At 43.4% G+C, this 17,724-nt stretch overlaps 1 protein-coding gene across 8 annotated transcripts in view; it reads left to right on the top strand.

The window, feature by feature from the left end:
• Window positions 1-17,724, top strand: part of RERE (arginine-glutamic acid dipeptide repeats) — a 222,103-nt gene that overhangs the window by 61,973 nt on the left and 142,406 nt on the right. For 7 of the 8 annotated variants that reach the window (XM_061450185.1, XM_061450187.1, XM_061450191.1 and 4 more), the window contains exon 2: window positions 5,888-6,358. In XM_061450185.1, the coding sequence (XP_061306169.1) occupies window positions 6,034-6,358 (325 nt within the window). In that variant the 5' untranslated portion in view covers window positions 5,888-6,033. Of the gene's footprint in view, window positions 1-5,887; window positions 6,359-17,724 lie in introns of those variants that run through there. The other variant, XM_061450192.1, reaches the window with a different exon arrangement.

A 17,724-nucleotide genomic window follows, 5' to 3' on the forward strand; every position in this document is an offset into this window, starting at 1 on the left:
AAGGTTTTCTTCTTCAAACCCCATGAGGATATGGAGGAATCTTAATGGGCTGTGGTTAGGTTTTTCCTTTCCTCCTTTTCCTTGACATCAACATTAGCACAAGTGCGTGAAGGAGCTCCGGCAGCTGCAGCACGTCCTGCCTCTAATCTGGCATTTGCTGAGAACAGTGCCTTTTTATCTTGTGATGCGAGGCTAACAGCTTACAGAAGAATGGTCCTGTTGTGTTTATTAAGGCTGGTAACACATGACCAAACAAATCTTGTTAAAAGATTTATCTGTCTGGCTTAAATAAGAAAAAAGAGCTCTTCTCCGTATTTTTAGTTCCCCTGCGCACTCCAGTGCCTTCCTGTTTGTCTCGCAGCATTTCTGTCCGACTTGATTTCACTTTAAAACCTGACTCTTTGATACTAGTTAAGAGGTTTAAGTGCTTAACGTGAAGAGGAGGTATGTATGCCTTTGGCTCCGATAATGATTTCTAGGTGTAGAGATGAAATAACTGGGGGGCTGTGTGTAACTGCAGTTTGGCCACCTTCATTCGCCGTGCCCAGATCTGACCGCAGCCCATTTCTTGTGGGGGAAGAAGTATCCTGCTCCCCTGGCTTGGATAGGAGGATGTGAAGGTTTTTGTGTCAGAACAAATGGTGGCACTTTAAATTAGATAGAAAATGCTGGGAAACAACCTCAACCAGGTGAATGTGGGGTTGAAATGATGGTTATGAACTTCTGCATGTAATTTATTAAACTAAGTTTAAAGGTTGATTTCTCAGAAGATACTTCAGCAATACCTTATTGCATTTGAAAATGCATAGGTAGATCTAACCATATTCATTGTAATATCTTTTGTTCTCTCTGACTTTGGAAGCAGAACTGAAAGGGTGAGAGGGTCAGATCTAACCCTGGCTACCTTGGAGTTTGACTAGAGAAGGACTAGTAAGATGATGTGAGTACACCCTGCATGGTGGTTGGGACGGTTGTGTGCTGCTTTCTGCAGTGGCGCAGCTCTCAAGTTGATGGCCAAATAGGTGAAGGATGCACAAGACCATTTCAGGAATGCAGGGAATGTAACTGCAGTGCTTCTCTTTGCACTTTGTGTGCACTGAAGTGTTCCTCTTAAACTCCTGTGAGCAGAGGAGTCACCCTCGAGACCTGTCTGAAGTTGTTGCAGCTTCTTAGCAGGAGCGAGAGCATTTGGATCTGGTTTGCAGTCAGTTATTTGCATTCTCTGCTAGAAAGCAGATAACAGAAGACTTGAGTGAGTAGTTCTGCAAGCATATTTTTGGCTTACGTTTGACTTCAGACCAGTGGCAGATAACGAGGACCTTTCATGTGCGGTGGCATACTGGCTGGAGATCAAGTTATCCCATACTGGATGTAATAAACTTACTTGAATAAATGGACACATCCTGAGGCTGTAGTTAAAAACCAAGCAATAATAAAGTGTAGTTGCAGTGAAGCTGACATTTTTCCTTAGTTATTTTTTGCCTGGCATTGAACAAATAACACACAGGAGCTATTCTTCCACTCCTTTGTACACCAGTCTTAGCCATTGTAAAGTGAATGTTCCCCTTTTAGCTTAAATGACTTCTTTCCAAGATTAATTCCCTATGGAAGAAGCAGTAAACTTGTATCAAAGGCAGTTAATAGTCTTTAGCCTGTGGTGCTGTACTCTGTAGTATGATGACAGAACAGCTTCTCTGGTGGTTGGTTGAGATAGTGAGGATGAGGAAAATCACTGGAAACCCAAGCTACGGAGTCTGCCAAAACCCACTTGAGATGTTCAGTGTATTTGCTTCTGCTGTCCTAATGCAGATGTGAACATCTGTGTGATCCCTGTGGCATTATCCATGATGTGTTATCCCAGTTTGTGTTAGAGAACTAAAAGAAGCCTCCCAATACTTCTGTAATTTTGGTGGTGGTTTTACTGTTGTGTGTTCTATATTCGAGCATAGCTACATGTAGCATGATGAAAGTGCTTAACCCACCACAACATCTGTAACTGATGAATGTGTTGAGCCAGCAGATCTATTTTCATGGGCTTCACAGTTTGGTCAAGAGCTATTAGGCAACATTATAGCTTTTGAACATGGAGTTGGTCCTATTCTCCTCTTCCAATGTGGTTGGGAAGAATGTGTGAGGTGAAGTTTAGATGATGCAGTATTTCAGTTGTAAGGTCCTTTCTCTTCTTATGGTTGAAGAGATCCATCCAAACATTGGGAGTATGCTTGTGTTTGTAACGAGCTGTTTGCTTTCGGTTTCTGGTGTTAGCACGCAGAAGGTGGGAATGTAGCAAGGGGCAACGTTGTATTTCGCTGTAGAGGCGAAATGCATCTTGGAATCTTTCAAACATGTTTGGGTAATTGCTTAAATCATGAAGATTATTTATCAAATACTTCCATGTGGTAATAATGGCTTAATTATGTGGCTGCTGATAAAACAAGTCTTGTATTACCGCTACACAGTTGAGTTTGTGCAACAGTAACTCTCCTCTGTAGTTTTGTCTTTCCTAGTCATGGTGCAAGTGCTCTTAAGGCTCCGTGACTGCTTTATTCTTAGACAGAAGTAGCCATTGTCTCATGATGATGTTGGTTTAATCCTGAAGTATTTCTGAAAATGAGTATTTTTTTAATAGTAAAATGATCTTGGCAATGTGATGCTTGGGCGTAAGGCAGTTGAGCAGTGTTTGTGGTGAGATTGCATCGCTTGCCGTTTAACGCTGCTTGAACTGGATAGACACGGATTGTACAAAGAGGCCTCCTGTACTCTCATACATACATTGGCTTGAGAATGACTTCTGCATGGGTTCTCCTGAAACAGGAGCTAGGAGGAGGGAAGGGAAAGAAGGAGGGGAACCCCCCCCATAATAGTTGGAATTAAAATGGTTCACTTGAAAGTAACTTCCAAAGCGAAGCATGGCAAGGAGCAACTTGCACTGAACTTATGGCTGCTTGTTGTTTGCCCAGCTCTGGTTCCTTGAGACTTAGTGAACGTGAGGTGGAGCTCAGCGTGTTTCAGGGTGCAGATAAAATGAATATGGATGAATTTCAGACAGGAGCTTAAATTCCTTTTCCCCTTGTGCTTAGAGATGTGGGGTGCTTTGCAGGCAAGGGAGGGTGCTTGTGTGCACTTGGCTGGGCCAGAAGAGGGGGGTGATCTTACATGGTGTTGAAGTGATGGTGATACTGAGATCTTCCACTTGGAATATACACTCCCAGCCTTGAGGGAGGAAAGAAAAGCTGATGCAGCTTCTTGATGGACACTTGGCTTGAGCCTCTTGATGGAAGTTGTGGTAATTCTATCATAAAGATTAGTGCTTTATGCTCAGGAGAGAGAGCTGAGGAAAGTCCATATGCTGTGTGTGGATAGGACTGTTGTAAGAGGTATTTCCTGAACACAGTGTGTCTGCCTCTGTAGGGAATAAAGTGGCTGTTGTCAAAGGAGTGATGGTGGAACATAGGAAGTCATTTGGTTATAGCTGCGTTGCAGTTAGTCCCTACCTGTGTATATGCAAAGGTTTGTTAGCACAGCTGGGAAAAGGAGAACAGAAGGTGTTTTTCCATCATGACTTTATGCAGCTCAGACCTTAAGAACCAGTGGTACCAATGCTGGTGGTAAACGTAACTGGTAAACTGGCTGGATTTTATCCATCCTTGGAAACAGCTGAATACATTTTTAGGTGTATTCTATATCCTTTAGTTTCTGGTCTCTAAAGAACACATAAAGATCTCTTGTACTTAGGCTGAGATGCTGCTACTTGTAGAATTGAGATTGGAAAGTAATTAGTTTTCGTGCAAAATGAATAGATTATTTACTCCCTAAAGTAAATTTTGTATCAACAACAGTAGAAAAATCCCTCAAGCTTGCTGCTGGGGAATTTCCTACCCCCTGGAAATTTAAGGCATTTCTTCTTGAGTCCCTGTAGACCATCGCTATCACTGTTATGTGCAACTTCTCTGCCATATGACAGGTTCATTGTAGTCTCCTCTACTGGAGTTTCCTTGAATTCCCCTTGTGTGTTATCAGAATGATGGCAGCTGCTATAAGGAGGGAAGAAAATAGAATCATTTCCTACCTGGATGATGGGTTCATTCAGGAAACACCTGAGAGATTCAAGCCACAGCCTGAATTGCATCAGCAAAAGCAATTTGTCTCTCTGGCTATTTCCATTGCTGGTAGTAGTAGTCAACAGGGAGAAGAATATTGTAGTCTAAGATTCATGTTAGAGTGGAGGAGCTTCAGGTACCCAGGATCACTGACTGCTCAGCTGGGTCTAAAAATCAAAGTAGTCCATTTCCTTCTCTAATGTGGTTTCAGATGTTTAATGCCTCAACATTCAATTTTCCTAGCTCCCTGACTTCCGTGCTACAGCATCCTACACAGTGGACTAATTTCAGCTTGCACCAAATAGTAGCTTCCTGAAAATTTATGGATTGCGTGTGGGTAAATTCAGCTTTATTGGGGAACTAGGGAAAAAAAAGGTAACTTAGTTCTGTGTATTGGATGCTCCCTTCTTGAAATACCCTTCTTTCATGAACCCTGAAGAGAAAATACGGTATGATTCATGTTCAGTAGCAGCTCTAAGTGTTCAGACTGCAGCTACTGAGCAGTATTAAAGGGCACTTGTGAATACCGCAATCAGTGCAAATTCACTAGAGCCTTTCCAGAGGAGGTGATGGAAATCTAATGTATGTGCTGCTGGTGGTCACTTAATGGTCTGTCACACAACCTATTAGTCTAGATGATTCTGATTCAAACAACAGGAAGGACATTTTAAGGAAGCTTTTGGTTTTGAGTTAAAAGAATAAAGGCTATAACTGCAGAGGGCTTGTGTTCCTACCTTTCACTTGGCTGAGGTACAGCGTTAGTGTCTCACTAGGAATTAAGCCAGGCTCTGGTTGAGGGTACCAGGGGATGTCGGTGAGTGGCTCTGGGTTGGTAACAGGGAGTTGTTTTGTGTACTTGGTGTGGTTTGAGGACCCTGCCCCATGGCTCCAAGCTTGCAAATACTCTGGTAACAAACAGCAAGTCCAGTTTCTTACATCTAAACTTGCATCGAATTAAAAAAGATATAACTGATGTTAACTGTATTGATTAAATGATTAGGGAAGTAAAAACATGGGATTATTTCTTCTAGTTCGCCAGCAGGGAACTGGATGTGTGAAGGTGATGGGTTATAATATCCCATCTCCATGTGCTCTGTTACAGCCTTTTGTGCTTGCTTTACTGCTTTTTATCTGGAAAAGCAGATTTTGTTGGTGCACTTGTAACTCCTGTGGCTTGGTTTCAGTTCATTAATTCCTGTAATCCCCGGGTTACAGGTTAGCTCTATCTCTGGAATAGCAGGGTAGGGGTAAGCGTTTGGAACAGATTGCCCTGGAGGTGGCAGATGGCATCCTTTCCTCTGTACCGGCTTTATAGGGCAGCCGTCGCTGGTGGTGTGGAGATGGAGAGCAGGGCAGCCATTTCCTACACTTTGTTTGCTTTGAGGCAGTAGAAGTTGTAGACTTTTCCTTTCTTGCCCTTATCCCTCCCTAAATGTGTGTGTGGGGTTTTTGTTCACGTGCATGCTTCCTATTTAGCTTCAGGTCTAGAATCGGTGTTCTCAGGGAGCACTTCCCGTGCAAGAAGCTGTTATATTTCTGTAGCAAACAAAATAATTCGGGAGCTGCGAGATCTTTGTGAGGATGGAGAAAGCTTCAGCTGTTACACAGACACTTCCTAAGCGTTTCCCTCCGTGCTTCAGAAGACCACCTTGCGTGTTAGTGCCTATTGTTTCCTGCACTGAATTGCTTTAGGATGTGGGGTTTTCATTTGGTTTTAGTTCTTGCTTTCAGAAATGGAAAGAATTTTGAATACTAACATGAGCTTTTCCCCTCTTTCTTCCTTCAAGAACCTTGTTAAAACGCTGGGGTTGTTGGAGTGGTTGAATTTTTCCTGGATTTGAGTGAGAAATTCAGAAGACTGAAGCCCAGGCTCACTGTCTACCTTTCACGGAGGCCCAGCCGTGAGAGGACAGAAGAAGGCACGTGGCGAATCATGACAGCGGACAAAGAAAAAGACAAAGACAAAGAGAAGGACAGGGATAGAGACCGGGATAAGGAGCGAGACAAGAGAGACAAGGTAAGGGAGAGCGAGAACTCGCGTCCTCGGCGGAGCTGTACGTTGGAAGGAGGCGCCAAGAACTATGCGGAAAGCGACCACAGTGAAGATGAGGACAATGACAACAACAGTGCCACCACGGAGGAGTCCACAAAGAAAAGCAAAAAGAAACCACCCAAGAAGAAGTCCCGCTACGAGAGAACGGACAACGGTGAGATAACGTCCTTCATCACAGAGGATGATGTTGTGTACAGGCCTGGAGGTAAGAGGTTCTTACGTTTCCTTCGAGTCATTGTGCACCAGAGCTGCCAATTAGTTGGCTGCAGCACACGGCAGAATGAGCTGTCTGTTAATTTACATGATGATTGTCCTAGGGGCACGTTGCCACTTCTCCACTGGAGGCACTAACATAGATATGCATGCAAAAGCTTTTGCCTGTATCTTGTTATATCTGATTTGTTGGAATGATCTTGGCTCCTCTTTGAAAAAGAGGCACCTTTTTTCTCTCTCTGCTACATTAATTATCTGTGTAGCATGTGGCATCTCTGTCCCTGGGAATCTCAAACCTAAATTGCATAAAGCATGGAGTGCTTTGCTCCAGCTTTGAAGCGAGTCCTGACCTGAGATTGAGACTGAGACAGAGATTTGACTAGGTGGTATAGAGACCTTCCAACCTTTCTGACAAGCTTTTCTGTGAATCTGTGATTACTTTGTACAGCTCCTCTTCGGTTTGTGAAATATAAATTGGGTGACTTAAGATCTTGTGCCTATTATGCCATTAGTTTCATTCCCTCATTAGCAGCTAGCTAATGGCCATGCACAGCAGCTTAGCTCTTGGTGAAAACAGTGTCAGCATCAGTGAGTATCTGGGATGCTGGGACAGAAGCAGAAGCTGGCAGTGTGCTCTGGATGGCTTGGACATGCTGCTTAATTACTGCCAAGGTTTTTAGGGTCTCATTAAGGTCTCAAGATGTAACCTGTGGCTGCTGCCAGCTGACTTCTTCCTCAAAGTGAAATTGTACTTGAAAACTACTCAGCTACCTGCATTCCTCATTTTTGAGTGAACTTTCCGTGTTCATCTGTTAAAATGTTGACTGCAGTTGCTTGTTCCACCACAAAGGGATAGTTATGTTTGGTCTGCCTGTTCAAAGCACTGGCTTAAAGGCTCTGGTAGCTTTGTATTGCTTTTCTGTAGAAGTATTAATAGGAACACTGCTGGAGTAAAATAGAGATGGATTCAACCTCAAAGCCATGGGAATGAATGAAGTGAAATCTGTGACTTCTGTGAGGCGCTGTATATTTGAAGTACTAAAATGTCATTGTATGAGTCCAGATGTAAATGTGCTAAAGGCTCTCTCCAGTCGTAGGTGCTGTAAGTGCTCTAAAATGCAGTTTTCTGTGTGGACATCATCAGCTACAGATAGAGATGGGCTGAAATTCTGCTGGGTTTAGGTGCTGAATTCTGTACCCGTTCTCCTGTGGGCAAGCTGGGGGAGTGTTTGATCACTCGGCTCTACCAGAGTTTGTCACAACAGCTCATTTATTTGAATGCTTAAAATATTATTCCAAACCATTCCAAGACATGTTTTTCTCTTGGTCAGAGGATGGAGCTGAGTAATACTTGTTGCTTGAGCAGTAGCAATAGGGAGCCTGCAAACGCGTCAGCTTTGGTGGCAATCGTTATTTTCCATGTTAGAGGGTGAAAAATAAGTTGGAATCTGTTAGGAGCAGCTGTTGTGTGGGCCCAGTAGTACAACGTGATACATGGGCTTTATTGCTAAAGGACGTTGCTTAAAATTAAGGTGGAAATTCAGTTTGTGATTTCAGTTTTACCCCGTAGTAGGATGGACGAGTATTTGCACTCCTTATGCAGTAGGTGCAGTGCTGGGTGTACCTCTGGTGTGGCAGTACTTGGAAAGAGGGGTATTTGCATGGCATCAGTACGGTAGTGACACAGTTTGTACCTTTGCCAGATCAGTTACAAAGGAGGGGAGAGAGCCTGTGTAAATGCTGGTGGTGTGGGGAGAGCTTAGGTCGCTCCTGCTGTAGTTTTCATGAGAGTACCCATTCAGAAGAGCAATCTGTACACACAGACTGGCAGGAGCTTCAGTTACGGGTTGTACCTTCTGACACTGCCAGAGGTTCTCTTGATGGACTGAAATAGAACTCAAGCTTCAGTCACAACCCAGGCACAGAGAAGTCAGAGATCCTGCATGCAGCAAATGCTCTTAGTGCTGGCTAAGCACCGCTTGGGTCTTACGGGACTTTAAGGAGCTCACATGGTTGGCAGTGTGGGAGAAGCATCTTCTCTAACACGTAACAAGCTGATTGCATTTTGGTGATGATGGTTGCAGAAGCAGCGATAAGCGAGCTAGGGAGTGATTCCTCCTTGTATGAGGACTGTTTGGATGAGGTCGCATGGTCTGGGAGGGATTTGAAAGCTGCTCTGTAAAGGATTTGAAAGACGAGTGCTAGTTTCGGGCTGCTTGTTTCATTTTCTCTTTGCCCATCTTTCTGCGCTGTTTGAGGAGAAGGCGTTGCATCTGATCTGGAGGAGGTCGTTTAGTGCAAGGAGGAGGAAAGCCATAGATCTTGTGATAACAGATACCTGTCTTGTACTGTAAAAATCTGCTTATTAAATTTCACATGTTCTTAGTCGTAAGTAGCATAAGAGATGTACCCCGGCATTGAAGCTTTGCTGTCCACTTTGCAGTTTGTGCTTTTTAAACTTGCATCTGTTTCTCCTCTTCAGCTGCAGAGAGCAACAAGAACACACGTTATAAGGTAGCTGCTTGTTGGAGGGACATGAGCCTAGCTTAAATACAGTTTCTAAAGAGTGAGATCTTGAAAACACATTCCATATACTCTACAGCAATCTTAGCATCTATTACGGAAGAGAATCTTAGCCTGTGCCTTATGGCTAGGTTACTTACAGGGAGATGTATTTGTAGCTAAGAGTACACATGACATAAAATTGAAGAGGGATTAGGGGAATTTAATGAGACTTGCACAGTGAGGATTAGGGAGATGACCGTTAAAGGTGTGTGCAGAGCAGGTGGCTATCTTCAGCACACATCTTTTAGGCTTCAAGGAAAGGAAATCCTTTCAATTCAGTTCTTTCTCTGCAATACTCTGATCTCATCTGGATGATTGTTCAAGGTCTGTGTTTTCTTACTACAAAGTCCTTGGTTAGAATCTCATTCTGTGTTCACCCCGTTGCTGCAGAGTACTTAATCCAGCACTGAACAGAACATTTTTTCCATGCAGGGCTCAGCAGCTATATTGAGTAATAGCAAATAAACTGTAAATAGATAATCAAGATTACTGGAATTGTTTCAAATGAAAGGTTACACTATATAGTTAGGATATAAATGTTGTTCTTATGAATTTGCATAGATACCATGAATGTATGCATGGCTTTGAATGATGTATTAAAATTTATGGAGTAGAGCTTAGACAACACTGTGCAATTAATCTTCTCTACTTTGCTGGAATCACACAGGCCTATCCTAAAAGCTTGTTAGCCCACTTCCCCATCTGTCCTCTCAGTTCCCACAGCATCCCTCCCATTTCCTTCCAAATCCAGTCTGGGGGGGTTGTTTTTCTTTTTCCTCGCAGTTCTTGCCTTGCTTTAGTCCAAATGACTGGTACTGTACAATAAAAATCAATTTACCACATGTATTCAGATTTGCCAATAGGCTTCCTGGGCGTAAGGGAACGACAGTGTGAGATAGGTGCGTTAAGACTGGGATATACTTCCCTGCTCTTAGAGTCAGTCACATTATTTAATGCTGAGTTGCCTTCCATTTCGAGTGCAGATTGATTCCCTTTTATGCCACTGCCATTTGCCAAAATCCAGCACAGTCTGAACGTTCCCCATACGGTTCGCGTGCCCGTGCAATATGCTTAGCACATGGCTTCTCGTTGGGTGTGCTCGAAAACGGGTGGCCTTGTGTTGTAGTGTGTTCTTTGCAGTTCTTCTTCTTTGATTGTCAGACTGTAAAGGAATTTGAATACTTTGATATTCTGCTGTGCAAACCAGACTTTGTAACTGCATCTGTTGTTTGGGTTACACAATTGGTCTCTGTGTAGGATTTTCTCTATAGAAGAACTGAAGAGCCGTCAGTCAAACAGCTGGCAGTGGATTGTTCTGGACTTGAGGGGCTGGGATGCTTTGGGAACAGCTTCCCCAGGCTTTTTCCAAGGTCTGTGCCACTTCAAACCCTGCTGAGTAATGCAGCAGCTTTTGCATAGGCCCTGCTTTTGGCTCTTGGTTAAGAGAATGACTTGCCTAGCTGGAAGAGGGAGCTGTGTGATGGGAAGCAAATAGTGCTGGCTGTAACTTTAGATTCCTGGCCAGTGTAATGAAAGATGAAAGAGGCAGTGGTGATACTGCTCCAGAGAAGCTTTTCCCCCTCCCTGTTCTTGAGGGCAACAACTTGCTTCAGTCTCACAAGGACGTGACATGGAGCTATTTCTTGTGTATCTTCTTGTCCTCGAATATGGAGACTTTCTTTTCAATATCCCAGTAAATTGTTTCTGTGAAGTAAATGGATTGAGATTCCAGAACAAGTACATAGCTGAAATACCTGCATCAAAATGATAGGTGTTTGTGTGGAAACTTTCACTGCTCTGTTCCTTTTGTCCTCTGACCTCTTGCATACCTCTCTTACTGGAGGAAGCCGCACGTTCCCTGTCCCTTTTCACCTTCTGTTCAACGCATCAGGATGGGCTTTTACTACATTAAACCCACAGGACCTAATCCTCAGGATATTGTTGGTGTCAAGCAGACTGCTGTAATGCCTTCATGATGGCACCTTGAGTGCTGGACTGGAAAAACAATGTTGGATGAAAGTCTCAAGTTGATTTGGAGCCTGAGGAAAGCAGCTGAGGTGTCACCTGGAGATGAGGACAATATTGTTTGCTTCACCTACGTAGAAACATTTAAAAGGATCTGCAGGAATTAAAAGGATTTATGAGGATCTGTTTCTACAGTGACATCAGTAGCTATATAAACAGCACATCAGCAAGACGAATCCACATGAGGTAACACCAGGTGAAATGCTTCTGCAGGGAGTGGAGTGCATTACAGGACTCATTGTTTCCTAGCAAATTGCCTTGGAACGGCTTACATGGAGCCTCTGTTCTAGGTGTTTGAAGGTCGGTGTGAAGCTGGAAGAGGTGCGGTGTTAGATACAGAAAGCGTAGTTCGATGTGGTGCAGGGAATGAGGTAGAAGCAGCTTTATGTGGGTCCTGGAACATCTGGCAAAGTGGAGACTGAGATGAGCTCTTAGGCAGAAGCTCTTCCCTGTGAGGGTGCTGAGGCGCTGGCACAGGGTGCCCAGAGGAGCTGTGGCTGCCCCATCCCTGGCAGTGTTCAAGGCCAGGTTGGACACAGGGGCTTGGAGCAAGCTGCTCTAGTGGAAGGGGTCCCTGCCTGGATGAGCTTTAAGGTCCCTTCCCACCCAAATCATTACATTCTGTTCTGTGAGAGAAAAAACCAGGAATGTGTCCCTGCCACTTTGAGCTGTTTTGGGCAAACATTGCTCGGGACAGCTATTGCACTTTTAGATTCAGTTGCCTTTTTTAAGGTGTGGGAAATGACTGTCACTGGGATGACAGTGAGCTGCTGCTGCTGAAAATACAACTTGAGATGAGTACTGACTTTCCTGGCTTTATAGGTTGATGTCACTTCACAGTGGTGGTGATTTCTGGCCCCGAGTGCTGTTTAGGAGCTGTTGTTGCCCCATAAACTGTTACCTGGACAGGCATCAGAGGGGGAAGAGCCTGAATTTGCAGGTCAGATTTCAACCTGAGATCTTCCTTTTCACTTCTGTATGTTCTGTGATTGTAGAGCACATGGTGGTTTTTCTAAGGGAGCGCTTCCTAAACTGTGGAATAGTTTGTAGTCATTGGCTCAGATTTGAAGCCTGCAGGTGCTGGGTTATTGCCCCATCACGAAGAGAAGTTGGTGGGTCATCATCTGTGTGAATCCGCAGCCCTGGCATCCAGGTATCCTCTGGAGCATGTCGCATAGAGTTCCAGTCACACTGGAAGCCTGAGGTCTGGTTGGACTGAGATTTCCTCTAGCTATCCTAAAATCCACTCTCAATTTGGTTAGCTAGCATGTAGCTTTGAATTATTGATAAGTATTATTACTTCTAAATTTCTCAGCTTCACTTTCTGCTAGTGTAATTAATTGTTGAAAGTCCCCTTTATTATAACTGCGCTGGGTTGTTTTGCACTGTTGGAACTGAGGAACCTGCTGAAATGGTGGTTTTAGTCTAGAAACCTCCATCAGCTTTGTAAAAGTACATGAATACAAGCGAAACCTCCCTCTATTTACTCTGTTAGTAAGTGGTGCACTGTTATTGGGGTGAAATTGAAATGCAGGGATTTGACTCCTGCTCTGACAGCGATTGGCTCCTATTTGACATTGACCCATGTGCTTGCCGTTCTTCCAGATGCTGCCCTTCTATTTATTCTGACAGCTTTGCCAGCTGAGAAAGGTGGCCATGGCACAGTTAAATACAAAGATATGTACAGCATGGACCCTAATTCTTCCTATAAACATGGAAGTTCTGGCAGGTGATTTTCAGGCTGCTAGGAGGTTGATGGGGGGGAAGTTAAATCTGTTCTGGGATGTTTTAAAACGTGAGTTTTCTGCTTGGGCAGAAGGAAGAAATGCAATGAAAGGGTTTTTCCAGTTGTACATTTGAATTTTAGGAGGGTTTTTTGGCCAGACTCTTGTTTTCTGCCCACGTTGCATGGATTGACCAATGGGTATTTTCACATACGTGTGGTCTTCCCTCAGAAGCTTCATAGCTGAAATGAGCGCGTGTTCTAAGGTGATGCTCTGTTTCCCCCCTTCGTTTGACTGTTGCCATCATGACACTAGATCATGGTAATAATCAGCTATTCAGAGACAGACTCTCAGCTGCTGTAAATGGGAATAACCTCAGGAGCTGCTTCATGTGTTTGTAAGAGTTCTCTTATTTTTCACACTTAAACCGCTGGGTTTTCAACCTTTCTGCGTATGTGAATGGTGGTGAGGGAAGCTTGTAACTATCTCTATTTAGAAGAGATTATCTTTAGGACTTCTGTTTCAATGGAAACAAATATGTTCTTGATCCATTCCTCCTTTAGAAGAGGAGGGGAATAAGGAAAAGGCCTGGATTAGTAGGTGAGTCTTAAAACATGTCAGGAGGGGTAGCAACATGTATAAAAACACTTAAAAGGCATAAAAGCATCACAGAAGGATTTTCTTTGAGGTTGATTGACGGCTGTAGAGAACTGTTTTGACATGCAGCTGAAATCTCTGTTAGTATTGTTCTGTATTATTGAATGTAACAGCAGTTGTAATTAGATTTTATTCTTAGGATTAGAGAGGTGATGAAGAGCCTGGTTTTGAAAGATCAGGTGAATAATACGAAGAGTAGAAAACAATTAAGGCTACAAGACAGCACACACTGACAACTTCACTAATAACTCATTTTCCATGTATGTGCTGTTTGTGGTAGCAGTAAACAGAAGGTGAACTGGAGAGGAAGAGAAGAGACAATGCATTTACTGAGATCACATTTACTCTAAATGTGGCGGGCGTTGCTCTGTATATGGGCAGCTGTTGCTGCTTGACAGATGGAGTCTTAAGTGCAGATCAAGGTTGATCTAGCAAATGGATTCCTCTGGCTTTGTTTGGCTCTGGCTATAAATCATGAAGAGCGATGCTAAGGAGGGGAGCGTAATGAGGGGTGAGGGCATTGTGTCTGGGATTGGGGATGTTGCTTACCCAGCGTTGGTCTAACAGGGAGGGTTTTCTATTGCCTTTGTTATTGCGTGGGGTTGTGATAGTGTTTTCATAACAGGTGAGTTGTGCAAGTGGGGAGTTTTAGATAAGGCTTCCTCTATAAGGATGTTGTTAGTACTTTATCTGCGAGTCATCCTCTGTTCCATCACAACAAAACGTGGCTCAGGCTCGGTAACAAAAGGAGGTTTTACCAGTGACTGCTGTAATGAGGTATTCCTGAAAGCAGCATGGATGGTATGAACTGAACTCCACAGCATGTTCCCTGAGAAGCTTGTAATGCAAAATAAAACCACCTTGCCAAGCTGGAGTGGTTTGGAGCCGTTACAGGTTGAATGTAAAACATTACATGGACACCTTATTGACACGATATTTATGTGTGTGTGTGTTACTACAATAGCTATAGTTGAAAATCTCTGGTTTCACTAACATAGCTAACTGGAACACAGATGTGAGCAGCACTGCAGGCTGCATTAGGGCATTATTTTTTGCAGAGGATGAATGCAGAAAGATTGTAACCTGAACAAGAAGTAATCCTTTGTGGGGTGCAGGATGCCATGATGAAACCAGGATCTATATAGAATCGTAGAATGGTTTGGGTTGGAAAGGACTTTAATGTCATCCTGTTCCAACCGCCTGCCGTGGGCAGGGACACCTCACGCTAGACTGTGTTGCCAGTGAGGCAAATGGGAATTTTGAAATAAAAACTATGGAAAAACTGGACTAAGGGGAGGGAATTCCTTGAAATAGTGGTTTTCAAGGAGTGAAAGTGGAGTTTGTGGCTGCAGTGAATTTTAAGGCCTGCCAAATTTCAATGTATTTCAATTGGAATAGTGTGAACCTGTAGTGTTGGAATTTACCAGCCCTTTTTCTCACCCAGTGGAAGTGGTCATGTCCTTCATTGACAATCAGATAAAGGAGTGTTTGGTCAATTGCAATGACAACACCTGTGTATGCAGTAAACCCAGTTCTCATTTTAGCTTCTATACCAGGGCCAAGGGTACGCTTTGCTGTGCAGCTCAGCAGTTTGCTTGATGCCAGGTGATTGCTTCAGCTGTTATCTGGAGGTATTTCTGATGAATTGGGAGAGGAAGGCAGTGAAATGTAATCTGTCAGTGTTGTTCCTGGGACTAACCTTTGCTCCTTCATTCTGGAATATGGGTTTTGTGAGCTTATTTTGTATTCATGAGGGGATGGAGGGTGGATGCTCATAGGTGAGGGAGGTGTTTCTCTCCGGGTTTGACACTCAGTGCTACGTGTAAGCAGGCCAAGTGGAGAGTGTGTGTTCAAGTGAGACTTTGCTTTATATCATCAGTTTTCCAAGGGGAATAGGAAATGAAAGAGGTTAAATACAACTTGAGAATTGATGAAAATAAATTCTCCTTTAAAAGTTATCTCCGTGCTCACGTTACTGCTTGATGGACCACACTGGTCCTGTATTTATGTCTGCAATTGGATATCCTTTACCCATTGAATTACCTTTTATCCCCTGTCAGATCATGAATCTTGGGCAACCTGTTTGGGTTTCCTTTTGTCCTGAAGAGATGGTTTTGTATAAGGAGCATCTGGTAGAAGAGCATGTGTTGCTTTAAAGAAGCATCTCAAGTAAAGTAAGCTACAAATGGAAAGATGTTTGCTTTGTTTCAGCATGGGCAGGAAGAACAGGTCTTTCTGGTAGTCTTCTTCAAAGTCCAGAATGTGTTATGGATGCTTTTACCACAAGCAGGAGAGATATTTAAGTCAAGAAAGGATCAGAAACCCTGCTGTAGAAGGAGTGGCTTAGATGTACATAAAAGCTGATAGAGATTTAAGGCTTTTTTCAGTTGTATTGTTTGTTTAGCAAAGAAAGATACCTAAATGTGTTGAAAACAAAGTAAAAACACTTCTGCTGTCAGATCAGCTTTCAGCTGCTGCACTCATTTGCTCTGTATAAAAGGCATCTCAGAGCTATTTGCAAGTTTAATAGGAAAATGGTTTTTGTTGCAGAAAATACGTATTGATCTCTTTAAATACAGCCGTCTTTTCAGTGCTGCTAGGTATTTGCAGGTAGGTGGATATCAGGTTAACAGACAATAGGGAGCTTGCTGGGAGTGTATTTGCATCACAGCAGGCTTTGAGGCAACAGACTGCAGTGTTTGAAATACAGTATCCTGTGAAAATCATCCTCGAGTGACACATTTAGCTTTCCCCTTTTGAACGTGTTTCTATTCAGGGCTGCACCAACAACTTACAAAATGGATTATCCTCTATCCATTTGTCTAATTGGGGAGGGGAAGTGATGGGCCAGTGAGTAGGGAAATAGTGACGGCTGTAATTTCTAGTTGAGGGCTACACAAATAAAGCCCATCTGTATTTTGATGGGGGATTGCAGTGTGCTGCACTTGAATTATCACAAGGGCAGCTAAGGGAGAGAAGTTAAGCAACCATTTGGTGTTTGCGGTGGGCTTGGGAATAGAAGAGGTCTCTCTTCCAAGTCCTCTTGGTGTGCTTGCTTTGCCTACTAGAGCATGGAGTTAGAATTACGTGGTGCAATAGAACTTCTTAAACTCGGTGCCATGTAAAGATGCCAGTTTTCACATGCAGTACAGCTTCATAGGCCAACACTTGATTCTTTCTAATGCCACCATTGACTCGCTGCTAGAGCTTGGGAAACAGAAGGGAGTGGAGAGCGCATGAGAAGATTGATTCTATATCTCGAGTGATACAGAATCTTGATCCTTTAATCTCTTCAGATTTTCATGTATATTGGCCAATTGCATGCCCTACTTGAGACATTGCGGGTGTTTTTCAGTTGATTTAATCTTCTTCTGTTGGTTTCTTAAGGCTTGTTAGTAATGCTTGTGTTGAAGGTCTCGGAAAGCATCCGTAGCTGTTGTTCCAGTGCGTTGCAATAAAGGACTTTTACTGGGGGGGGGGAGCTAAGGCTATCTAAATAAAGTGAGGTCATGGTCATGTAAGTGATGTGATACCTTTGTGGTGTTGCTCGGCTTTTGTGTCTTCCACAGTGTGCTTAAAGTGAGTGTCCATGGGGAAATGCATCCAGCTCCGGTTTGAGACGGGCATTTGTAAAATACCAGGAAGAACGCTGGGAGCGATTTACTGCACCCTTAAAACATGAGAGAAGACCATTTTAAATGGCATACATGCAGTAAAGCTTATCTGTTGCTGAAGGAGCTCTTAGACTGATTATTTAATTACTTCTTTTTAGTGGCCTGCATTCTTTTTCCTACCCCTCCTCCCTTTTCTTGTGTCTCATTGACAAAGAAAACCACTTCTAAGGCAGGAGGATAGCCCGGGATGAGTTAGTGCCTGAGCATCTCCAGTGCCTTTGCTTTCGGTGGTGTTTCGGCACTCCTTTCTGTAAGGAAGCCTTTGCTTTGTGTCAGAGTTGTTGACAGGTTGTGTCTGAGTGCACCTTGAAAGAAGAACTGTACAGTGTTGCAGGAGAATGCAGGGAAGTAACCGGTGTGGGAGATGATGTAGCTGGGTGCCTGAGCTGCGGAACGGTTGCCTTTATGAAACTGGGAGCTGCAGACTACAATTAGCTGTCATTAATTTTGTTGAAGAGAAATATGTTCCATTTATTGTACAATCAGGAGCCAGGCTTGAATGAGTTTAAATAGATGAAATCTAAATTATACTGACAGTCCATTAAACAGCAGCAAAACCCCTTAAAGAAAATGGATTCGCTATGATACCAGTTTATAATAAAATCATTTGCCAAAGAAGAGCTCCAGTCCAGGCACTGGGAATACTCCTGTGAGCTTCAAATGAACACAGTAAATTGGTTGAACCATTTATTGCAGAGCAGGGCTCTAGCACA

Source organism: Pezoporus flaviventris, unplaced genomic scaffold, assembly GCF_033815535.1.
Source record: "Pezoporus flaviventris isolate CSIRO_AGI_PZ_B2104156 unplaced genomic scaffold, CSIRO_AGI_Pfla_v1 ptg000009l, whole genome shotgun sequence".
Classification (NCBI taxonomy): Eukaryota; Metazoa; Chordata; class Aves; order Psittaciformes; family Psittacidae; genus Pezoporus; species Pezoporus flaviventris.